We start from the raw sequence: 26,544 nt of genomic DNA on the forward strand, positions 1-26,544 counted from the left end.
TCCTACAGTTCCCGCATAACTGATCTGCAGTAAAATTGCATTACAGTGTACGATCCCTACCCTGCAACTGAAGTTAGGCTCCACCTCCATGGAGCTCTTTGCAAGATCAAGATTTATATTTGAAAGGCACCAAACTAAGATCCTTGGCCTGTAAATACTGGTGTAGCTCCATGGAATCCAATGAAGCCAAACCAGTTTAAACGAGGGCTGAGACTCTGGCTATAAGTCTTCCGCAAAACCTGTGATTTTCACAACGCTCCATAGCTGTAGCTACACAACTCAGAGTGGGTTGCCCTGACCCCTCTTATGCCTCAGTTTGGATGGAGCATGATTTTGAGGTGGATCAATGTAAGCAAGCAATTTCTCTATTTTTTTATACATCTTATCTGTATGCAATACCACCCTGGAGAACACAGAACAAAAGAAGAATTTATTTCTGTACTGGAGCAAACATACAAAACACCTTATAAAATTCCAGGAACACTGTATAAAACAAAATCCCAGGAACAATATCCACGAAAGGAAGAAACTGCAGATAAAATGGAAAACAACCATCCTCCTAAAAATCACTTAAAACAATTGAAAGAGAAAATACATTTCTTCCCACTGCTTTGACTCACACAGAATATATTTTGTCTCAGGTAATCTAACCCTTACAGCTGTTAGCTGCTTCTCAAACCCTCCTTCCCCCCTCCCCACCTCCAGGTCTTCTCTTTGGTGAGTATATCCGGAGTCTGGGGTAAACAAATATCTATTCTTCCTTCCATAAAGCTATCTCAATGAGTAACTGATCCTAAACACACTACTCCAGATGTGTCCCACCTTTAGCTCCTTCACTATCTATTTCACAGAGTCCTCATTCCTGATTATGAACCAAAAGATACCAAGCCTCATTGGAAAATATTATATTTTAGTATAATTCTTTCTACGCTGCCCATCCAAATATAGGAAATGTGGATGAAAACACATTTTGTTACAGACAACATGGCTCAGCTCTGCTCTCAATACCTTTTAAAACCATTCCATTATTTTCTGCAATCATTCAGTTCAAAATGATTACCCATTCTAACAGTGTGGGTGATATTTAAAATAGTGGGGGAAAAACTCAGATTCAAGCTGAAAGGCATAGATATTAAAATACAACATAAATAAGATTCATTAATGATCTAGAGTATTAGGTTTTTCAAAAATCATCCCCACTGTTCAGAAGTACTAAACGATTCACATAAAATTATTTTGGAATATGTTATTTTACAATTGTGTATTATGATTTCCACTCCTAGTATGCTAAAATTTGACATGTTGAGTGAGGCTTTATGCAGCGTGAAAGCAGTCTTCCAGGTTCAGGTATCTCTGAGCAGAGCTCAGACCTAATTCTCTCTCTGTGAAATTCACCCCAACAATGTACTTTGTACTTACGCACCACCAAAGACATTAATGCAGAAGGCAGTCGGTATTTAAGTGGTACACAGAGTGCTCTGTGGGACCCTCTGCACTAGAGTGCAGTTCACTCTGGACATAATCCTGTGACCAGTGAAGTTAATGGAAAGATTCCCATTAACTTCAATGGGCACTTGATCGAGCCCTCTGTGAGTGCAAGAAACCAGTGAAGTTTAGTTTAGTGTCAGTAAAGGGGGAAGGGAAGTATGTGTGTTTAGGGAAGGGATGGTGCTTGTTGCATTCTTTTAACAGGTAGCTCAGGGACTCCACGGGCATCCAGTCTTAGTTACAACACGTCTGGGGATTCTCACTGCTTCATGGCCTATGTGCACCTCCTCAAGGACTGTACCTCAAAAGCCATAATATAGCCCCATGTCCCTAAATAGTTAAGATTTACTGTTCTGTTTTAATGTGACACATTCAAAAGTGTGAGAACTATCAGTTCACAGCTTCTAACCTCCCAATCTTCTCTCTGTACTCTTTCTTTCATGCCATCCTTCTGCTCTGACACATTACAGAGGTACTGGTCACAGCTCTGTTGTTCAGGCTAAGTTGAGTTTTGCATGTAAAGTGGAATATATGCATGCCATGCTAAATCCTTTGCTGGAAGGGAGTATGAGAGTGGTAGAGACTACTCCTTTAAGGTATGTTTACACTGCACACTACTGGCGGCAGCGTGCAGGGTGCATGTAGCTGTACGTTGCAGGGAGAAGAAGGCTGTGTCCTCACTGCAGGGTGCAGCTACCCATGACAATGGAAAGCTCCAGCAGCAGGACAATACACGGCTAGAAACAGCAGTGTAGATGGGGGAGACGCTGCTTGGGTGTGTAAAGAGCCATGTAGGGTACATACCCTCAGGGGTCAAGCGTGTCTTTACTCTACTGGCCTAATCAGTGCCTCACCATCCACACTGCTATTTATACCTGTGCTAGGGAGAAATGCAGTGTATATATTCTACACGCCACTGTAAGAAGTGTGTAGGGAATACCCTGAGATAACGTTTGAATTCAATAACAACTGGTTTGAATTCTCCTCCTGGATATCTACATGGGAGTTATACAATCTCAGAGCTTACTGACAATTAATAATGTGAGAATGAGAGACGTGGCATTCCCCAGGGGAATCTTTTTTTCTGACTGACACAGCAAGCTTGCTTCTTTTGAAGTATCAACTCCCCCTAAATAGCTATGTCACAGATACTGACTTAATGAGACATTTTGAAAAACATAGTTTAGACAGAGAATGAAAACAGAGGTTTGTCCTAGACTATTAGCAGCCCATGAAATATACTTAAAGTAATCATATGCTTCAAGAAAAATGCTTGAAAGCAAGTACTGTACCACAGCTACATATTTGCCACTACAGGTATAAATAAATAGAAGAATGTAAAAAAGTAAGAGAAAGGCATAAGGCTAGAGAAATATCTCACATCTAGTCAAGGAAAATATGCTTAGGAGAGAACAGTCCCAATGTACAGTGAATATGTCCGTGCTGATGATGGTTGTGGCCATGCCATTATTACAGGCAACGTTTCAAAAACATGTCAGTCTGCAGCCCTATGGAGTTCCTGCCAGAAAGGCAAGCGGAAATACCAGCAGGCACCTTTACATGAGCCAAACCCTACTGTCCTCACACAGGCTTTAGTCAAGCAAAATTCCCATTCATAGGAATAGAAATTTTACCTCAGGAAAGACAGCAGCCTTTGGCTCCAAGGTATCTCTCTGTTGGTCTCTGTGTGATAAGTACAGACACCTCCGCTCCGTATAATAAACGTCAAGTTATAAATTGGTAACCTGCTGTCTGCAGCTATTCGCTCTGGGGTTGCTAGTGTGCAATGAGCAAGACCTGTGTGCCTCAGGGACACTGCATGGGACAGGCAGGTTAGGAAGTGGAATCCTGCAGCGTTCCCAGAGGCACAGGCCTGGCGAGTGCCAGCTGTGCTGATATTTGCTGCTTTGACCGTTTTGTGACCTTGAGGACGTGCTTATGAACATGATCTCCAGATGGCTGTCACAGCAGGTACTGAGAGTAACACCCACCATGGGCTGGAAAAATTAAGCAATAGAAGCTTTTTCAGCATTTATTTAACTATTTTAATACTCATTACAGCTACTCTCTCAGCTGGAACCCCTTGGTTCTTTATATCCTTAGGATATCATGTTCACGCCTGAGACCCTTCCAACTGCATTATTAGTAAAAAGTCCCAAATCTGTTCCCATTGAACTCAGAGGCAAATCTCTCACTGACTTCACTGACATTAGAAGCGGGTCCCTAATTCCTTTCAGGTTAGAAAGAGTGTGATCCTGGAAACGCAACATGTGCATGCAGAGGTGCACTTGCATGCAATCAATTGCAGAATCAGGACCTATGTTTGTAAAAATCTCACCATGTCAAAATTAGATCTGCTAAATCAGTAGTGTTCAAGTCTAAATTTGTAATCTGCTTTGAGACTGCTGTTTACTTGAACTTTTCTTTCCTTTGTAGATACTTTGCATGTTTGGTACAATCTAAATCTAAGTGGTAATCTAAGACCTAAAAATATACAGCAAAGGAAAAGAATAAAATGGCCAATATCCTGTTATTTTTAACTATGGTATTCAAAAGATTTAATGGGACAACGTCAATTCTGATTTGCAAGAATCAACAAATGAAGAGGTTTTGAAGATATCAACTTTCTGTGCAATAACAGAATATGTTAAACAACAGTTAGTAAAAAGTGGTACACCTTTCTTTCTGTCTTATAGCAGGGACTGCAGAAGGGGATACTTACATAGATCACACGGCTTGGGGAACCTGATGTACTTGAAGCAGGAATGGAAATAACACTCTCAGAGGAAGTTCTAGTTTCCTAGGACAAAAATCAAAAGGAAATTTATCCATGGCTTCCTAAGAAAGAAAGAGTGTAAAAGGTCTTTCATTTAAGCTCAGCTTTGCAACTTAAAAATAAAATGCTATGGTCTACTCTAGCTAAAACTAACATAAACATCAAAGAGCACTAGTCAATCATCAAAATAATTAATTTTTGCGCAGGTCAGTAAGTTATCTCATGTACCATTTACCTTCCCCCCACCAGAATGAGCCCCAGTGGTGTGATCCTGGGCTACCAGAATGGTCCCAGAGGGCTGCTAATGCTGTTGCAGTTACAGCAGCTTTGAGGCTGGGGTCATGTGGGTGCATAAGGGAAGAGTTTGAGTCCCTATGTGTATGTTGTCAAATTTTCGTATTTGTTTTTCACAATGTCTCATGGTGCTAGGTAATTAATTGGCAGCCAGCAAACAGCACTTAGAGCACTGCAAATAAAGCAGACAGACTGCAAAAAAGACTCAGGCCCAGATGCTCTAAGGTATTTAGATTTCTAACTTCTATTGAAATTAATCATAGAATATCAGGGTTGGGAGGGACCTCAGGAGGTCATCTAGTCCAACCCCCTGCTCAAAGCAGGACCGATCCCCAACTAAATCATCCCAGCCAGGGCTTTGTCAAGCCTGACCTTAAAAACTTCTAAGGAAGAAGATTCCACCACCTCCCTAGGTAACGCATTCCAGTGTTTCACCACCCTCCTAGTGAAAAAGATTTTCCTAATCTCCAACCTAAACCTTCCCCGTTGCTACTTGAGACCATTACTCCTTGTTCTGTCATCTGCTACCACTGAGAACAGTCTAGAGCCATCCTCTTTGGAACCCTCTTTCAGGTAGTTGAAAGCAGTTATCAAATCCCCGCTCATTCTTCTCTTCCGCAGACTAAACAATCCCAGTTCCCTCAGCCTCTCCTCATAAGTCATGTGTTCCAGTCCCCTAATCATTTTTGTTGCCCTCCACTGGACTCTCTCCAATTTTTCCACATCCTTCTTGTAGTGTGGGGCCCAAAACTGGACACAGTACTCCAGATGAGGCCTCACCAATGTCGAATAGAGGGGAACGATCACGTCCCTTGATCTGCTGGCAATGCCCCTACTTATATATCCCAAAATGCCATTGGCCTTCTTGGCAACAAGGGCACACTGTTGACTCATATCCAGCTTCTCGTCCACTGTAACCCCTAGATCCTTTTCTGCAGAACTGCTGCCTAGCCATTCGGTCCCTAGTCCGTAGCGGTGCATGGGATTCTTCTGTCCTACGTGCAGGACTCTGCACTTGTCCTTGTTGAACCTCATCAGATTTCTTTTGGCCCAATCCTCTAATTTGTCTAGGTCCCTCTGTATCCTATCCCTACCCTCCAGCGTATCTATCTCTCCTCCCAGTTTAGTGTCATCTGCAAACTTGCTGAGGGTGCAATCCACACCATCCTCCAGATCATTTATGAAGATATTGAACAAAACTGGCCCCAGGACCGACCCTTGGGGCACTCCACTTGATACCAGCTGCCAACTAGACATGGAGCCATTGATCACTATCCGTTGAGCCCAACAATCTAGCCAACTTTCTATCCACCTCATCGTCCATTCATCCAGCCCATACTTCTTTAACTTGCTGGCAAGAATACTGTGGGAGACCGTGTTAAAAGCTTTGCTAAAGTCAAGGAACAACATGTCCACCGCTTTCCCCTCATCCACAGAGCCAGTTATCTCGTCATAGAAGGCAATTAGATTAGTCAGGCATGACTTGCCCTTGGTGAATCCATGCTGACTGTTCCTGATCACTTTCATCTCCTCTAAGTGCTTCAGAATTGATTCCTTGAGGACCTGCTCCATGATTTTTCCAGGGAAAAATGGGGGTTGGGGGCCTAACCACCTTCGAGGATCTGGGACTCTGTCTCTTTTGCTCTCTTATTTTGAGTACAACAGATTAATATTCATGCCAATCTTAGTATGGCACGTATTCCCTGTTTTTTTTAAACTAGTTACTGCATTTAGAATGTCATCTAAGTCATGACAGAACTTTACTGCAATGTTTTTGGTAGTTTCCTTTATTGTGAGAAGTAGCATCAATTATAAACAAAAAAGAAGGTCAGCGAGACACAAGAACAACTAGAAATGAATGATCTTGAAGTTGTTATTCAAATTGAAACCAACCTGTGGGATCCACATTTAAATGATAAAAGAATGAAAATAACATTTATTCCCTACATTATCCTTCAGCCATGTACCTTAGCTCCTCATAAAATATTTTCTGCTTGTATGGAGAAACCTGTGCTTGACTGCAAGTGGATGTGAATTTTGCCATGAGTACAGTGATAGTCATGCACAGTATTCCTAAAGCCAGAAATGTCTTGTCTGGGGGTGACATATTGTTAGTAGTGTTAAGCTGTCAGATCTAGTTATTGTCCGAGCTATCCCTGTTCATTACTGATAGTAGCTTCTACCTTATAGGTACAACCACAGAATGGGTCTAATTTCACAGTTGTCTGTAGGAGTCATCCAGTATAATTGTCTTCAAAAAGGCCCTGACTAAATAATTTATAGAATTTGATTAAGAATTTTACAATAAATCTTTGATCTCTAACATGACATTACCTTACCAAAGAGAAAATACTTGATGGCTCTATATAATGTGTCTCTACCAAAATAGTGATACATTCCTATTTGTCATTGTTAATATTGCATTTTTGCCGCTTCTATGATTTTCTTATATGTCTTAAGAGCTAGATTGTGAGATCCTTCCTCACACTAAGTAGTGCCTCATTCCACAAGTAGTCTCATTACTTTGGGACAACTTGTGGAGTAAGGCACTATTCAGTGTCAGTAACGGATCACTAAACAAACAGTTATATAAAAAAGAAACAATCGATCTATTTTGGAATATCTGGCTGATTATGAAGTGCTTTAGAGGAGTTTCATCACCCTGTTTACTTCTCAAATTTATACTGAAAGCCTTTTCTCACCAGGACATCAGCACAAGGGTGTGCATCATTGGATATTTCCATTACACGGCTAAAAAGACTCCAAAAACAGGTATGTAAGTAGAGTATTATTAGATAATGTTTGGAGAGTGTGGTGACATAAAAGACCCTATAATAGTGGCAGTACAGTTCTGTATTTGAAAGTTTCTCAACCTGTGTTGTTGGGTACATCACATCTTTCTCCAACTTGGGTAAGGGGCCTGAAAGTGTCGCCAACATGTAACCCATATACTCTACGGCCTCCTCTTACCTCAACTGCCATTAGGTTTTTGCTTAAGCTCCAGTACTGCAGAGTTTAAAGTTCAGTTCTAGTCGGAAAAGGAATTAAGCATGCAACAAGTGCCTGATCCAAATTCCTTTGAGGTCAAATGTACAGACTCTGATTGACTTCAGTGAGCTTTGAATGAAGCCCCAGTCTGTGTGTACATAGTCAAATCTGCTTTGACTAAATTAAGAGCACAAAAAATTGGGTAGAATATATTTAATAAAACTCAGCTGGGCACCTCCGTTGGTGACTTTTCTGACTTTAAAGATGCTATCTTGTTTCCCTAAGAGAAGGATGATCTATTAAATTCCTGCCTTTTGCAGGCAACCTCTGGCTCCTCATTTTGAGGAGCAATCCCAGTAGATTTCCTTCCAATGCGGTTAATTCTACTAGCCGATTCAGTCACTCCTGTGACCCGCTCTTTACTCGATACTATACTCTCCCATTTCCATTTTCCCCCTTTCTGATCAGTATCTGCTCACACAAACTTCCCTTGCTCTCTGCATTGTCCATTACTCTTCTTGAAATCTCTTCTCTATCAAGCTCTGATTTCTGTCACTTTTAGCCCCCACTTCTCTCCTCCAAAACTCAATCCTCTCAGTTGATACTATTATAACCATCCCACCATCAACCTCAGCCTGGACCAGTCCACACAAGAGAGCCACTTCCTGGACACTACAGTGCTAATAAGTGATGGTCACATAAACACCACCCTATACCGGAAACCTACTGACCGCTATACTTACCAACATGCCTCCAGCTTTCATCCAGACCACACCACACGATCCATTGTCTACAGCCAAGCTCTACGATACAACCGCATTTGCTCCAACCCCTCAGACAGAGACAAACACCTACAAGATCTCTATCAAGCATTCTTACAAACTACAATACCCACCTGCTGAAATGAAGAAACTGATTGACAGAACCAGAAGAGTACCCAAAAGTCACCTACTACCGGACAGGCCCAACAAAGAAAATAACAGAATGCCACTAGCCATCAACTTCAGCCCCCAACTAAAGCCTCTCCAGTGCATCATCAAGGATCTACAACCTATCCTGAAGGACGACCCATCACTCTCACAGATCTTGTGAGACAGGCCAGTCCTTGCTTACAGAGAGCCCTGCAACCTGAAGCAAATACTCACCAGCAACCACACACCACACAACAAAAACACTAACCCAGGAACCTATCCTTGCAACAAAGCCCATTGCCAACTGTGTCCACATATCTATTCAGGGGACACCATCATAGGGCCTAATCACATCAGCCACACTATCACAGGCTCATTCACCTGCACATCCACCAATGTGATATATGCCATCATGTGCCAGCAATGCCCCTCTGCCATGTACATTGGTCAAACTGGACAGTCTCTGCGTAAAAGAATAAATGGACACAAATCAGACGTCAAGAATTATAACATTCAAAAACCAGTTGGAAAACACTTCAATCTCTGTGGTCACTTGATTACAGACCTAAAAGTCGCAATATTACAACAAAAAAACTTCAAAAACAGACTCCATCGAGAGACTGCTGAATTGGAATTAATTTGCAAACTGGACACCATTAAATTAGGCTTGAATAAAAACTGGGAGTGGATGTGTCATTACACAAAGTAACACTATTTCCCTATGTTTATTTTTCCCCCCTACTGTTCCTCACACGTTCTTGTCAACTGCTGGAAATGGTCCATCTTGATTATCACTACAAAAGGTTTTTTTCTCTCCAGCTGGTTATAGCTCACCTTAACTGATCACTCTCGTTACAGTGTGTATGGTAACACCCATTGTTTCATGTTCTCTGTGTATATAAAATTGTCCTACTGTATTTTCCACTGCATGCATCCGATGAAGTGGGCTGTAGCCCACGAAAGCTTGTGCTCAAATAAACTTGTTAGTCTCTAAGGTGCCACAAGTACTCCTGCTCCTTTTACTTTTTGCTCCTCTATATACTTGACCTTTTTGCTCCCTGCTTCCAGCATTCTGCCCACTCATCTATCCGCCAGCCTTCAACCCCACCCCTCCTGTGATGACTCTTGCCCTTCCTCTCCCTTATTTGCAATTTTTCTTGTTCTTCTGGCTCCTTCCTGTCTGCATGCAAGCTTGTTCTTATATCTCTTAGAGGAAAAAAATATCCCTCAGCTCCACCTGTTTCTCCCCAACCTTTTCCCCTCCACTCTTTCTTCTCTAAAGCCCTGGAGCATGCGTCCACCCACTCTTTCTTCAGATGCATCAGAGGAAGTGGGTATTTTACCCACGAAAGCTTCTGCCCAAATAAATCTCTTAGTCTTTAAGGTTCCACTGGACTCCTCATTGTTTTTGTGGATACAGACTAACACTGCTACCCCTCTGATACTCTTTCTGCCTTCTTCACATACATTTATTGTGCTCAGTACATAGAAAATAACCATTCTTTTAAAACGATCACCCTGAGGATGCTCTCCTTCATCTACTAGAACGGGGTCGGCAACCTATGGCATGTGTGCCAAACATGGCATGCGAGCCAATTTTTAATGGCATGCTGCTATCTGCCGGACCCGGACAGTATCATGCCACTAAAAATCCTGCCCGGCCCGCTGTTTTCCGCCCCCCGCTCTCTCCTTGCAGGGCAGGCAAGCTCCCCCCCCACCCCACCCCCCGGCCTCTTCCCCCAGCGTGCTGGGTTCCTGCTGCTCCTTCTCTCTCTCCCTGCGGCCGATCAGCTGACAGCCCTTGCTACAGAGGGGAGAGGTAAAAGCGGAGCTGCAGTGCGCTCTCTGCTCCGGGGACCTTAGGGAAGGGGGTAGAATCAGGGCATATTCCCTCCAGCCCCCTGCTGTGAGCCGCTCAGGGCAGGGGGCTGGGAGCACCTCCATGACCCCAGACCACACCCCCAGCCCTCTGCCCTGACCCCACCCACACACCCCAGCCCTCTGGCCTGACCCCTGCACCCCCCTCACATACCCCCAGCCCTCTGCCCTCACCCCTGCACCCCCCCACACCTCAGCCCCATGCCCTGACCCCTGCACCCCCCCCAACCCCAGCCCTGATTCCGGCACCCCCCACACATACCCAGCCCCCCCAGTCCCCTGCCCTGACTCCTGCACCCTCCTCACACACCCCCAGCCCCCTGCCCTGACTCTTGCACCCCACACATCCCCACCCTGAGCACCAAACGGGAGCTCCTATATACACACACACATTCCCACCTGCACCCCTCGCACCAAATGGGAGCTGCCCAGGTAAGCACTCCACACCCAAACCTCCTGCCCCAACCCTGAGCCCCCTCCCTCATTCTAGCTCCTGGTCAGACCCTGCACCCCAACCCCCAGCCTGCTCCTTCACCCCCCGCCCTGTTCTCAGCACACTCCCACCCTCATCTCAATGCGGAGAGAGGAAGAGAATGGTTAGAACCAGGGAGAAGGTAGGTACCTACTCTGTGGGGACAGAGCCAGGACCCCAGACCGCAGTGGGCTGAGCGGGACCGGCAGCTGCCTGGGCTGGCAGGAGCCGGCGGACGGAACTCCAGACCGACAGGCTGCCGGTCTGGGGTTCTGGCTGCCTGCCCACCCACTTCCCTGATCCCAGTAGGGCCAGCCAGGGTCCCGGCCGCAGGCCCCACTCAGCCTGCTGCCAGCCTAGGTGAACGGAACCCCAGGCCGGCAGTCGGCTGAGCGGGCCGGCAGCATAAGATCAGCATTTTAATTTAATTTTAAATGAAGCTTCTTAAACATTTTGAAAACCTTGTTTACATACGACAATAGTTTAGTTATATAATGTATGGACTTATAGAGAGAGACCTTCTAAAAAACATTAAAATGTATTATTGGCATGCGAAACTTTACATTAAAGTGAATAAATGAAGACCTGGCACACCACTTCTAAAAGGTTGCCTACCCCTGTACTAGAATGTCAATCAATTGCCACATCCCACACAGTCACCTTCACAAGCTGTGCTAACGGTTCACCCCTACCCTTTATAAAATTCCCTCCTTCTCTTTTGTTTCTCCTATATAAAAAGGCACTGGTAAATTAAAACAAAAAGCAAAGTAAATGAGAGTTAGTGCTGAACAACTTTTTGGTCCGGTTCTGTATTTCTTACTGAAGCAAAACTCGCCCTGACTTTTATGAGGTTTACTCATAGAGAGCCTCTTTCACTCTGCTCAAGATTAGGGGCACTTGCATAGCACTTGAGATGTGTGGCTAATCCGTCAGTCTTTAAACAAAGTCCTAAGAGGGTGCTTTCTGTGCCTTAGGGGGAAGCCCAGCTAGCACCTGGCCAGCACAACAGTGTCTACTGTTCTTTTAAAGAGGAAAAAATATTTAACTACATAGGAACATATGACTAGAAGCAGGGCCATCCTTAGCTCTTCTGGGGTCCTATGCAGGCCCCCCCCCGCGGGGGGGCAGGCGGGCAGGCCTCCATGGTGAGGGGTGGGGCTGGCTTGGGGGGCAGCGGGGAACCACACCCCAGCACTCCCCAGCAGCACGACTGGGGCTGGGCTGCTGCACTTCCTGCTGCCGTTGAGTGCAGGCCCGACCCTGCTGCAGTCCTCAGGGGAGTCGGGGCAGGACTGGGGCGGGGAAGAGGGTGTGGACGGAGCAGGGCTGGGGCTTTAGGGAAGGAGTGGAGTGGGGGTGGGGTTGAGGCAGAGCAGGGGAGGGAAGAGGTGGAGCTGGGACGGAGGCGGGGGCATGGGGAAGAGGGCGGGGGCTGGAGAAGCACAAATTTCCTGGTGCCCTACTAGAAGCACATCCTATGTAAGCAAGTCCAGTTCCCTGCTATCACAGGCGCCCCATCATATAATCCCACTCCTAAATTTATCAGTCTCTACATTTTCAAAAAGTTGCATGGAGTTTTAGCCAGCAACTTCCATTAATGAATTGAGAGTAAAATGAGGTGCAAGTCTGAAAATGTAGGATATACTGTTATGCTGAATCAAAAGCTCTTCTACCAACTAAAATACTTGGTTGTCAAAAAAGGTCATTTGGAAATTTTTTTGTTTTTGTTTTCTATCCTGAAATACCACTTGCTATTGACTGAAATTTATGAGGCAAAAGGTTAATTGGCTACTTTACATTTTAAACACTCACTTGAGTTCAGAGCTCTCCAAAAATGATGGATCAGAGCAATCATTTACCTCTCCTAAATACATGGGTACAATACATGGGGCCATGACCTTTTAGGATGAAGCCGAAAATAATGTTTTTCAAAGCTGTACTTCGGTCAGAGATGTAATTGCTAACACACCAGATGTGTGGGCATTCTCCTTTCATAGTTGCTGCCCTGAATTCTGTCCTGTCCTGTCCCATGCGTTTGGAGTATAATTTTTCTCAAGCCAAATCAAAGCTCTTTCAAACAAGACCACCGCTTGATGCATCTAGAGAAAACAATCCAAAAGACCCCACATTTGGCCTCACTCCATTAAGCAAGACGGTGGTGTCTCAGTCCCACTACTTGAGACAGACCATGTCCCTAATTATTGATTAATTTTCCATTTTTCAGAGTCAGCTCATCCATCAACTGTTCTTTTAATTATTAAGATTCCCAGAACTCCTTCTTCTTTCCACTACACACAGAGAGAGATCATCCCCTTTCCACCACACAAATCATCGTAGTTAGTATTTATTTAATATCAGAGGTTAAATTAGGTTGAGTAAGTGTGACAGCTCTAAAAAAGCAAAAAAAAGGTGCTAGAAAGAGATTTTTATGTAAGGAAAATATAGCGAGATTCCAATGATGTTTTATTTATAGCCATCTAAACAGAGAGGCTGCCAGTGCACTAATCTTTCGTTACATACTAATCTAATGACAAAGAGTTCATTCATATACCTCAGGCCAAAAATTTCCTTAAAGGATAGGTTTAATCACCGACTAGCTAAAATACAGACTCTAATAAATAAATTACTACTGCGCCAATTGTATTGTCATTTAAAGTACTGTGGTTAACAATCTCAGTGGCCAGTAGAACAATAAGACAATGTAATAAATTAAAACTGGCTTAAAAGATGTTTCATTTACCTTGCTTTTTTCTTCAGTCTTGGCTGCCTGTCTACAGGCTGGATGCCAGATGGAAGTACCTGAAAATAAAAGCCAGCACTTTGGTGAATTCTGTCCTGTAAATGCAGCTTTCAGCATGAAGGGCAGAACACTGATCTCCAATAATCATAGAAACCAGGGTGAAATCCTGGCCTCACTGAAGTCAGTGGGAGTTTTGCCATTAACTTCAACAGGGCTAGGATTTCACCCATGGTTTCTAAGTCAAAATATGACAACTTTGGGATACTCAGAAATCATTAAACAGGCTTAGCTCTTTTTTAAATTCTTTGAAAATTCTTTAAACTATAACAACCCCCTACTCATCAAAACAAACAAAAAAACTCTCTATGTTCCTCATTATCCTCCGAATAATGTACACACTTTGGTCTAGATTCTCAGCTGGTGTAAAATGCCATAGTTCTATTGATTTATGCTGATTTACATTAGCAGATAATCTGGCCTGCTATCTTAATTGCTCATGAAATTAACATTCATCTTGCATTCCCTACTTATAAGTGGGACGTAAGTTAAATACTACCACACGAAATTAATTCAGGGAGATTGTATAAGGCAGTGACACTCAGACCTCAGTGGTTCAGGAGCCAAATTATCAATCAGCATTACCCAAAAGAGCCACAGTAGTGTGAATTCATTGTTTCATTTACTAGAGTAGTATTCATATTTAAACAGTTCGATGGGGAAATATTTAGTTTATATATACATATATATATATACATATTCTCACAGCAAACAAGTTAATAATTTAGTGCAAGTTGATAACTTGGATTGATTAATAAAATAGTAAAGCATCCTGATTGGTTAATAATTAAATCACACAGTGTTTTAATATCGTGTGTTGCAAAGAGCTACAGGAGACACATTGAACAGCCACTTGCGGCTCGCAAGCCACAGTTTGAGTATCACAGGAATAAGGCAAAGAGAACAGCAAACAAATATAGAATGAAGCCAGCCTAGAAATACAATACATTGAAACCAGAAGGCCATGGTGCAGTAGACATTAGAAAAAAACTACACAAAGTAGTCTTATTTTGTAACATATTAGCAATCAAACTTCAAAAAAGAGCATAACTCTACCTGGAGAATTTAAATTTAAAAACTATGTCCATGAAGTTAACACAAGATGCTAGACTGTTATGGTCTTTTTCTTTTAGCTAAATAAGTGTGTGTGGTTTTCTCTGAGCAATAACTAAACTAGCAATATAACTGCTATAGCAAGCACATTATCAAACAGAAAAATGGAAAAGCTTCATCTGCAGAGAACAGGAGAATCGACCATTTGAACCAGAGCAATTTGCTTGATATACACAACAACAACAAATCACCTATAAACAATTAAAAGGGTGCAAGTGTTTCAATAAAATGTCAGCATGAGTGAGCTTCCTTAAGGAAACAGACTACAGGCCAAATTCATTATCTCAAATAAGGATAATATGAAGTGCTGCTGTGTTACTTATGTTTTATATTTACCTCTGTTTTATAAACAGTAGCACAGTAATAGTAAAAAAACCCAAACGTGCAGAATCCAAGTCAATGAGGTTTCCAAGACAGGACAATCTTGTGTCCCTATGCACCACATTTGGTCTGGAATATTTCACCTGAATTTGGCTACATTAATTTAATAATTTGGGAACAGGATATCAGGGTTGATTTATATTTATGTTCCAAATAGGAACAGGAAGCAATGCTGTTACAATAATGTGACCTTCACAGACTTTCTGGGCATGAAGATCATTGAAATACTGTGGAGAAAGTATTTTTGGGGTATTGCAGGTTAATGAAATTGAGCTGGTAAAACTGTTCAGTGCTGTTTCATGAAGAGCATTTTCAGAGGGAGGACTGGGTGTCTGTGGGGGTGAAAATTAAAATTTAAATAAGATAAACATATATGCAACAAAGAGAAAGGGAGAGAGAAAGAGAAAATTAGCACAGAAACTTAAGAGTCAAAAACAAAGTAAAATCTGAAAAGTCAAACATAACATCAGTATGTTCAGAATTTAGAGGTAAGCTGTATACAGATAACTATACTGAATATATCAGTAACTGCAGAAAACAAGATGGGTCCAAAAGCAAAACTCTGAACTTTGGGACTGTTTGAATCAGAACAAAAATCAGCAAACATCCATCTTTTAATGTCTTTATAAAGGATTAAACTGAAAATCTGGATTCAGACACAACTGGAGTGTTTGAAATCTAAATTCAAATTTTGTGGTTTGGTATCATCTCCAAGACTGGTTTTAGCATTGATTTGTTACAGGATTTCACAGATTCCTACTACTGCTGAGCAAATTGGCTTGTCATTAACCAAGGAATCACAACATTCCCTGGCTTCTGCAGTGAGTAAAGTCATGGATCACATTGGCACTCAGTGAACTACTATAATTTGCTCTAAATCAATGTGACACTAGAATAGCGGCATTTGTGATTTTAAATAATGTAACAGCAAATCTTATGTAGGTAGTGTCTAATTTTCTCTGTTTAAAGAATAAACACAAAGAACGATTTAAGTGTACTACTGATACTTGCAGGTTATAGAACCAAGCTGGGTAAAAAACATTAATCTTGGGTTCATACATCAACTTGCTAGTTCCCTCTGCCCACTTAGTTTCTCTGTCTGTTTTGCCATAAAAATGTACTGCCAGAGCGGCTGTGCCCAGATGTTTATGCTAGAGGGGGCTGTGTTATAAATGCAAGATATTGTTTTAATAAATACATTAAGGATCAATACTAACAATAACTTTTGTTTGTTTACCTTGCAGATACATTTCTTCTCCTTCTGCAAACATCTGACTGCATCTGACACATCGTGCACAAGCTGGGTGATAATGTTTTTCTCCGGCCTGTTGGGGAAAAGAAAAGGTAATTATGGATAATGCAAACTCTAGACAGCACTGCAGCTTATTCAGTGATTACACCTTCAGATTTCATATTATGTTTCTGAAGAAAATATTTTATTACAGGTAATTTTCTTTCAAACTTTTAATTAAGTAAATTATTATTAATCAGTTAAATCAAGTTATTAAAACCGCAATGCTGATTTTAGTTACAGAAGATACACCTTTAAAAATGAAATATAGTTTTGATAGTAGGTCTGATCTGACCCCATTTAAATGAATGAAAAAATTCCCATTGACTTGAATTGACCATAACATACTCCAAACTGTTGATAGAAGCCAGTGGTTGCAGGTTCCAGTGACATAGGGAAAGATAGGAGAGCAGTCCTGGAGGCCACATTTTGGCTACTAGGTAAGAGATTGAAGTCCAGGACCTCCATAATAGTGTTCTCTGATATGCTTCCGGTTCCACACAAAGGGCCAGTTAGGCAGAACAACGAGGTCTCAATGTGTGGATGAGACAATGGTGTAAGTAGGAGGGGGTTAGATTTATTAGGAACTGGGGAACCTTTTGGGAAAGGAGGAGCTGATACAAGAGGGATGGCCTTCACCTAAACCAAAATGGAAACAGACTGCTAGCATATAAAATTATAAAGGTCACCGAGAAGTTTTTAAACTAAGGACTGGGAGATAGCCGACAGGTGCAGAGGAGCACATGGGTTGGACAGAAACATTCCTTGGGAGACACTTTTCAAAGAGGTTACTCTATATCCTAGTAAAGGGCGGAGGATAGAAGTTGGTAAAGTACAGGGGAGAACTACAGAGAAGCAATCCACAAAAAGAGACCCATTCAATTACATCACATGAAGGGAGACAACTAAATATTGACAAGTGAAGTACGAGTGTAAAAAAAGGCTTTGCCATGGACCACATGAAACATTATGCATCGAGTACAGCAGACCTGACTCAGGCAAAACACTACTGGTTTTACAAAAAAAAACCCCATGGTTTTACAAAAGGTAGATTGTGCCAAACCAACCTAATCACCTTCTTTGAGAAGGTAACAGATTTTTAAGACAAAGGAAACGCAGTGGATCTAATTTACCTTGATTTCAGTAAGGCATTTGATATGATTCCACATGGGGAATTATGAGCTAAATTGGAAAAGATGGGGATCAATATGGAAATTGAAAGGTGGATAAGGAATTGGTTAAAGGGGAGATTACAATGGGTCACAATGAAAGGTGAACTGTCAGGCTGGAAGGAGGTCACTAGTGGAGTTCCTCAGGGATTGGTTTTGGGACCAATCTTATTTAATCTTTTTATTCCTGACCTTGGCACAAAAAGTGGGAATGTGCTAATAAAGTCTGCAGATGCCATGAAGCTGGGAGGCATTGACAATAGAGAGAGGGACCGGGATATCATACAGGAAGATCTGGATGACCTTGTAAACTGGAGTAATAGTAATAGGATGAAATTTGATAGTGAAAAGTGCAAGGTCATGCAGTTAGGGATTAATAACAAGAATTTTGGTTATAAGCTAGGGACGCATCAATTAGAAGTAACGGAGGAGGAAAAGGTTCTTGGAGTATTGGTTGATCACAGGATGACTATGAGCCGCCAATGTGATATGGCTGTGAAAAAAACGAATGCAGTCTTGGGATGCCTCAGGCGAGGTATTTTCAGTAGAGATAAGGAGGTGTTAGTACCATTATACAAGGCACTGGTGAGACCTCATCTGGAATATTGTGTGCAGTTCTGGTCTCCCAAATTTAAGAAGGATGAATTCAAACTGGAACAGGTACAGAGAAGGGCTACTAGCATGATCCAAGGAATGGAAAACCTGTCTTATGAAAGGAGACTCAAAGAGCTTGGCTTGTTTAGCCTAACCAAAAGAAGGCTGAGGGGAGATATGATTGTTCTCTATAAATATATGAGAGGGATACATACCAGGGAGGGAGAGGAATTATTTAAACTTAGTACCAATGTGGACACAAGAACAAATGGATATAAACTGACCATCAGGAAGTTTAGACTTGAAATTAGACAAAGATTTCTAACCATCAGAGGACTGAAGTTCTGGAACAGCCTTCCAAGGGAAGCAGTGGGGGCAAAAGACGTATCTGGCTTCAAGACTAAGCTTGATAAATTTATGGAAGGGATGGTGTGATGGGATAGCCTAATTTTGTCAATTAATTGATCTTTGACTATTAGCGGTAAATATGCCCAATGGCCTGTGATGGGATGTTAGATGGGGTGGGATCTGAGTTACTACAGAGAATTCTTTCCTGGGTGTCTAGCTGGTGAGTCTTGCTCACATGCTCAGGGTTTAGCTGATTGCCATATTTGGAGTCGGGAAGGAATTTTCCTCCAGAGCAGATTGGCAGAGGCCCTGGGGGTTTTTCGCCTTCCTCTGCAGCATGGGGCATGGGTCACTTGCTGGAGAATTCTCTGCACCTTGAAGTCTTTAAACCATGAGTTGAGGACTTCAATGGCTCAGACATAGGTCAGGGGTTTGTTACAGGAGTGGGTGGGTGGGATTATGTGGCCTGCATTGTGCAGGAGGTCAGACTAGATGATCATAATGGTCCCTTCTGACCTTAAAGTCTGTGAGTCTGCTGAAGTCAAGTATGAGTTCAGACGGAGTTTTCTCTGAATTAGGAGTGAGCACATGATTTGGCTCTATGTAAAGTGTTTCATATCCTGTTTCCTTGGGAAAGTGTGGTTGAAAACTAATACAATTAGTATCAAGTATTGTTGCTGTTGAAGTGTTTCTACAGTACTACATTACAACATGGTCTGTAAGTCTCTTTATTCTGTGCAGTTCCAGCATCCAGGCAATAATAATTAATCAATGCTAATAATGGCATGCTGTTAGAAATGTAACTGTGACTAGGTGGAGGATCTGCCTGATTACTTATAACTGACAAAGTCGAAGGGTTCAGCAAATGTACCACAAAGCATAATCCTGGTCCAGTAGTTGCTTTCTAACTACTCAGTACTTGGGTCTGATGAACTCAAGTTTAAATAGTCTCTGTTTTTTACTTCACTAATGTAGGCCTTGTTTAACCCATGAAAACCTATTACCATACAGATGTGTAACACTAGTGCTAAGAAAGAAAACAATCCATTATCTGAATGCTTTGGATCCTTTCAGCGGATATGGGAGAATTACATCAACACTGATAAGGAAGGTGCTACTGAAATGTTTGGAAGACTTGTGTCTATAGAAGAGAGTTACTATAACTCTGAGGTGCAATAACAGCCCTTAAAAATATGTTTCCTGACGCAAAATGACAATTTAAGCCATAGAATGAATCAGGTATAAAAGAAGACAATGGCACTGTCAGGTGGTAGACCTTTTTGCTGAACAATGTCATCTGGAGAAAACACTAATATAAGCAGAGTAGTGACATTACATGTATCACTTAGCTACTGAACAGATATAAAGGTCAATTCTGTTTTTTTATTTCATCGGTGTGGTATCACAATATCTGATCATAGAGTTTAGCTTTTTTCAGTTCAGATATTTGTATTTCTTTTAATGTTATACCTTTTATAACAAAAACATACAGAACTTTGTATATACACAAATATACAATAATAAATTGGCCGATGGAGGTCCCTATAGTTACACTAATGAGACCTTCTACTTCTTTTTTAGTGCTCCGTCTTGCAAAATGCTGAGTGACTCCTGTAACCCTAGGGACTGAAGGCATTCAGCACTTAGTATCAGGCCTTTAGGTCTAATATTGCTTGTTTGTGTCCATAGGTTTAGCATAGATGGACACAGAAAGTAAATCAGAAAAACCTAAAGTTGGGATTTAAAAGCAAAAAAAAAAAAAAGAGGACCATTTCCCTTGGGAGGTTGGTATTATATGGGCAAATGCTAATGCAGAGCAAAATCTCAGTAAATTTGATTGATTTGGTCTAGCAGGTACAATTTAAACCCTGGCTAAAAATATCTAGGGGAATTCAATGACTTTTTTCCCCAAAGAAACTGTTTAAAAAAGTTCTGAAATGATAACTTGGCAGCATCATTAAACTAGAATTGATTTCCAAAAATTTTAAAAAGACAACCTAAGTCCATCATTTCAGACCACTTACATGTACAATAACTAAACTCTAACGAAAAAGAACAGGGGTACTTGTGACACCTTAGAGACTTTAACAAATTTATTAGAGCATAAGCTTTCATGGGCTACAGCCCACTTCATCGGATGCATAGAATGGAACATATAGTAAGAAGATATATATGAAGGTGGAAGTTGCCATACAAACTGTAAGAGGCTAATTAATTAAGATGAGCTATTATCAGCAGGAGAAAAAAAAACCTTTTGTAGTGATAATCAAGATGGCCCATTTAGACAGTTGAGAAGACGGTGTGAGGTATGTATCAGACCAGATTCACCCTTACTCGTGTTGAGTAGAATGTTTCTCTCTATGTAGCCCCACCGAAACAGATGGAAATACTCACTGAATAATGTACTAAAGTGCTTGCAGAATAAGTGTCCCAGAATCTGGCCCATCATAATTTGTTCAGCATACGTAAGAATCCTTGCAATCATTTAGAGATATAGGGCCAGACCTCATCTGATGTAAGCTGTCATAGCTCCATTTAGTTGGAGCTATGACAAGTTATATTAATCAGGAATCTACCCCATAATGATTAAAAGCACTGTGTATTTTTATGACACTTCGAAGTGTACCTGCTGGAGTTGAGGTTTATAGTGTAAATCTATTGCCCTATTGATTAGAGAAAAGGGATAACAAAAATGCACCACCAGTTTCTCCAAGAGCAGCCTGAGGCAGAGGCAGGACTACCTCAAAAAGACTTTGCTCAACAGATGCCACATCTTGAACCAAAGCTGGACTACCAGTTCCAGCAGAACCTAGAAATTTTGTGACCTTAAAACGTAAATTGTGTGTATTATCAGCTTAAGTTGAAAAGATGGCCTTGTGATTTTCCTTATTTCTGTTTGTTGCACTGATGTGAGGGTGTCTAATGTGGCAAACAAATTCCTAACCATATGGCTGTTTCTTCATTGCAGTTTGGAAGCTTAGTTTGCCAGATTGTATTTTATAAAATGGGCAACACTGGGACAACAAACACACATGCAATGCGTGTAAGTGACAATTTGTTGTTCTCATGAATCCCTTATTGTTTTTGAGCTTGACCCTCTAATACCCTACTCCAGCAACCTGTGCATGCAGGAATAAGTGGGACTAGCATTTATTAAATCCTCCTAGTCTGAGGGCAATAGGCCATGTAGAATGGCAATGTCTCTCCTAGGCAACACAGGCTACCATGAGCCCATCTAACCTGTCCTTCATTCTCTACGCTGGCTTCTTATAGAACAGAGAGTCAAGGGCTTGGTTTTTATTTTTGAGTCAGTCAATAGTTGGGGCCCAGGATTCCTAAAAGATCATCTAAAGAGGAATATGGTCAACAACTGCACTCCTCAGGCACAAACGAACTGTTCAGTGTAAATATAAAAAGTTTGAATGTGCAGTAGGCAGAGCTTTCTCAGGGCTAGTGAAAGGCTGTGGAATTAACTCCAACAGGAACTAAAAACCACCACAAATCTCATCGCCTTCTGCTCCAAGTGCATGGAGCACTTTTCTGATCTTGCTTTCTTTAATATAAATGCACAGCACAGGGTACATATTGTGACGCTACCAGGCCAGGTGCCAGATTACACCAAGGCCCCAAGACCTCACTGGACACTGACAAGTGCATAGCTGGAAACCAGTTTAGCTCACCTGTGTGTTAGCATTTTTAAAACTGATATTAAGTTTGTTAGAATGTGTTTAGATTTGATTAAACGCTTGTAGGATGCTGCATATATTGATCTCACTTATAAACATCTGTATCCCATTGTAAAAAGTTATATTGAGTGTTTGCACTGTAAACCTCTGTAACTGCGTAACACACCAAACAGGAAAGAACCATTAATCAGTGTAAAGTGCTGGTCCTGCACACATGAAGGCCCACTGAAAACAAATGAGCCTTTTTAGACATCAAAGGACAAAGGCTTAGCTGATTGCCCCTATCCCTGTGCCCAGGAAGAGGAGATGGGCACCAACTCTTGTCCCATCAGTTTAAAGTCTAAGGGAAGGGAATAAAAATGCTGGTACAGTGACACAGTTCCTGACCAGAAGGAACTGCATCACTATGCTGCTTGGAATTTGGAGAGGGCAATATTTCTCAGCATAAGCAAGGGATCCCCAAGGTGCTATGCTTCGGTTAGCTCTAAAGGACACAGAAAACTTGCATATCGCAGCAGTTTCTATTACCTTTTGGAATCTAAGACTGTAACTCATTTGTGTGTCTGTTGACCGGCTTTAACTTTGTAAATGACTAATTTTTTCTTAGTTAATGAATCTTTTGTTAGTTTATTATAGGATTGGCTACAAGCATTGTCTTTAAGTGTAACTGACCTGTGATGTGTAATTGGTCCTTGGGGACTGGGAGTAACCTGAATATTGTTGTGATTTTTGTGTAAGGGACAATCTATCACAAAGACAAGCTTGCTTGGGTGCAAGACAGACCAGAGTACCCGAGGGGACTGTCTGTGATTCCATGGTTAGGCTGCTATAGTACTTGAGGAGTTCACACTTGTTACTTTCTTGGTGAAATCTAAGTATAGAACTCACAACCAATTTGGGGGTTGTGCCCTGCTTCTTGACAGTTTGCCTGCGGCTGGCACTCATGCTCATGAGCTACTCCAGACAGCTCAACACATCTAATTTATAAAAACAAACAAAGCAACAAAATGCCTACCCTACTCATACAATTTCTCCCTTGGGGAGTAGGCGAGAAAAATAATTAATCAGATATGAAAAATGTTAATTACGTCACTTAATGTACTACTTGAAGGTAATGATGATGGTAGTACAACAAATTGTGTTGAATACAGACTAGAAAGGAATAGCATAGAATAGACTAGATGCAGCGGCAGATGTAATTCCATGTTGACATATGCAAAATGCATATTGGAAAGAGTAACTTGAATTACTCATCAGTGGGTTCTAAATTAACTGTCACCACTCAGGAAAAAGACCTTGGTATCGTTATGGATGTCTCAGTGAAAACACCTGCTAAATATGCAGTAGCAGATGGATAAAGTGTAAGGATGGATAAAGGTAATACTGGAGCTATTATAATGACATTATATGAATCACTGGCATGCCCTCACCTGTAGCTATAACTCCGACTGAAGTAAACTCTTATTGCAGTGGAGCACCACACCTCAGAGGATTAGGCCCTAAATCAAGGGAAGAATTTTGCCCACGGTGTTGTGTCACAGGGCGACGGGCCCTTTAAGGGGAATCAGGCTCATGTCTGCCTGCCGCTGCCTTTTGAAGGTCCACCTGAGGGTAACTGACTGTCCCAGGTGGCCACTTAACGGTTAATTGGTCAATAAGCACCTGGATCTAATAAAAGGCTACCTGAGCTTAGTTAGGGAAGGCATTGCCAAGGAGATAGGGAGCTCCTGAGGAGTGAGGCTCCCAGAAGAGCTCATCAGATCAGGGAGTCTAGAAGGTGTGCTCCTGGAGAAAGGGAACTCTCCAGTGAGCCCCCCCAAGCAGGGAGTCCAGAAGGTGCTCCTGGATTCTGGGGATTCCTAACGAGAGAGCTTCAGAAGGCAGGCATACAGGAAGGGCTACTCTCAGCAAAACTATGCCAGGAAAGCCAGCCTCCCCGGAAGCTCCTCCCAAGGAGAGGTGCTTCTAGAAAGAAGGGGCTGATGTAAAGATGAGCAGTCCCAGAGAGAAAGTTCTCCCAGGGAGGGACAAAAGCAGCCAAGGAGACGGAACTGGGTGTGGGACCTCCCAAGGAGCTACCAAACATTTACTCAGCAAAGAAACATACTGTCGGGGGAAGAATGGCAGTGACAGGAGGCCCTGCCGAGGCCCAAGCTCCAGACAAGGAATTCAGCCGGAGAGTGCTTCCTGGCTAAAGGGCCAGGACATAAGACTGTTTAACCCAGAGGTTGTTCTTTTCTGTTAAATAAATTAGACCCTGTAGAGGGTTCTCTTTAGAACCTGAAAGCCTGGCTGGACTTGTTTATACCCTAAGTGAGGGGAACTGAGGCAGGCTCACCTACAGCACTACACCCAACATGAGGGGTGCATTAAAGGGTGAGACCCGACTACATGTGTTTAGATCCCAGATACACTGAGTTGTTTCCCAGGCACAGACAATGGAAAGGTGACTTAAGGCTTTTTTAGATGGTGCGTTAATGCAAACCAGCTGGGCTATAAATTCTAGTGCACACTAGGTGATGCTCACTGAAAGTTCCTTAGCGTGCACTGATGTTGTCCTATTTCAACCAGTACTATGTCAAGGTACATCAGGGAATTTTTAGTGCATGCCAGCAGGGTCCACACAGAAAGTTAGTGGATGACAAGCTGGTGGGCATGAGAATTTATGCTGAAGCTGATGTACACTAACGCACCATGAAGACAAGTCCGTAATCTTTTTAGTACACTTTTCCCCCCATGACTATAACCTAAGTTCCCTGTAAGCTGTGTGGCTGGGAACTTGCACTATCAAGTGCCTTGCAGTTCATGTGTTCCTCCTCGCACTGCCATGTGCTGCTCCTGCCCTCTGTCTTGGAGCTGCTCCCAGGAGCCTCCTGCTTGCTGCGCAGAGTGGAGGGGGAGGTAGAGGGCTGCTGATATCAGGGTTTTCCGTTCCCCCAGCTCCTGTACTCCATCTCCACAGAGCAGGGTGTGGGGGAGACAGGACAGTCCTCAAGATGGAGGGAGCTTTCTGGCAGCTGCTGCTGCGTCTGAACTTGCTGATCTACTTAAAAGGGCAGTGTACTTAAAGTGGGATCATCATACTTAAAGGGGCCACACACATCTTTGTCACTCACACACACATACTGGATTTCACACTCACCTCCCAACCCATATGTGTATTGTTGTTGTTCTTGTTACTTCTTTCAAAGTGTGTTATTTTAGTTTTTTGACTGATCTATGCATTTCATAATTTTTATTTCTCTCTTACGCTTGTAAGCAGAGTCAGGATGAGCTCCACCCTGACATCTGGTGGTGAGGTGTGGCAAGTTGTGGAAAAGAACTTCAGGGGCTGATCTCATTTGCATAGGCATACCCACTCCGCCTAGAATGAGGCCACAGCTGCCCAAATGGTCACTTTGGCTGATGTGGGATCCCCAGTGTCTCTGTTATTGGGGCAGGAAGAATAAATTGTTATTACCCTGATTATGGGAATCAAGGACAGTGGAATTGTACTTGGCCTTTTGTATGATGGAGGGACTCACCATCAACTAAGTAGCACTCACTCGGCAAGGGACATGGGTTCCAAAACTGTGACTTGAGAGAGGCTTGAGACAGGTATTAGTACCTGGTGGTGTGGGCCCCTTTGTGAGGGCCTGAAACACCAATTGCACCTCTGTCTCTCTCCACTGTGGAATATCAGAGCTAATTTTGGGTCTATTAAGAGTCTCCCTACAGGTACTGTGCTGAATTCACTTTGGCCGTATGGTGCACCAGCACTAAGGCTCCCACTACTACAAGCTGAAATCACTAAAGAGCTAAAATTACTGCGAGCTGAAATCACTGAGCGCTGTGTCAAGTAGGGGGGAGCCTGAAGATCTAGAGTTCAGTGGTGCTGTTCATGGATAGGCTGGCGGAGCATTCGTGAGACGGCGAGCGGAGCGGAGCCGTTCGTGAGACAGCAAGCGGAGTGGAGCGCTGTAGAGCTGTGGGACAGTCAGCTTCAGGTCACGTAAGGTGCCCCTTACCTCTTTCCCGCCTACACAGGCACATTTTTACCCAGACTGGGGAGTAACACTCTGCAGATGAACTTTTGAACTCTGGGGCTGGACTTTTTGGACTTTGGGTGATTTTTGGATTGCTGGACTCAATAGACGTTTGGGTTGTGGGACTCAAGAACCCGAGGGAAAGGATGTGGCCTAATTTGTTGGGGTGAGTCTTTGCTCATGGTTTGGTTAATGAACACTAGTTGTGGTGTTTTCCCAATTTAATGCTGATGTCGTTTACCTCATGTTATTAAAGATTCTCTGCTACACCGAGACTCTGTGCTTGCAAGAGGGGAAGTATGGCCTCTTTGAGGCACCCATGGGGTGTGTAAG

The 26,544-nt window shown here is 42.5% G+C and overlaps 1 protein-coding gene across 14 annotated transcripts in view; it reads right to left on the reverse strand.

The window, feature by feature from the left end:
• ABLIM2 (actin binding LIM protein family member 2) overlaps positions 1 to 26,544 on the reverse strand; it is a 217,581-nt gene that overhangs the window by 67,727 nt on the left and 123,310 nt on the right. For all 14 annotated transcript variants that reach the window (XR_012158735.2, XM_073342610.2, XM_073342609.2 and 11 more), the window contains exons 7-9: positions 16,336 to 16,423; positions 13,548 to 13,606; positions 4,211 to 4,288 (exon numbers count right to left, since the gene is read on the reverse strand). Coding sequence is in view for 13 of the 14 variants with exons in the window: in XM_073342610.2 (XP_073198711.1) it covers positions 4,211 to 4,288; positions 13,548 to 13,606; positions 16,336 to 16,423 (225 nt within the window). In the remaining variant the exon portion in view is untranslated. The remainder of the gene's footprint in view (positions 1 to 4,210; positions 4,289 to 13,547; positions 13,607 to 16,335; positions 16,424 to 26,544) is intronic.

The sequence above is a fragment of the Lepidochelys kempii genome, chromosome 4, assembly GCF_965140285.1.
Source record: "Lepidochelys kempii isolate rLepKem1 chromosome 4, rLepKem1.hap1, whole genome shotgun sequence".
Lineage (NCBI taxonomy): Eukaryota > Metazoa > Chordata > Testudines > Cheloniidae > Lepidochelys > Lepidochelys kempii.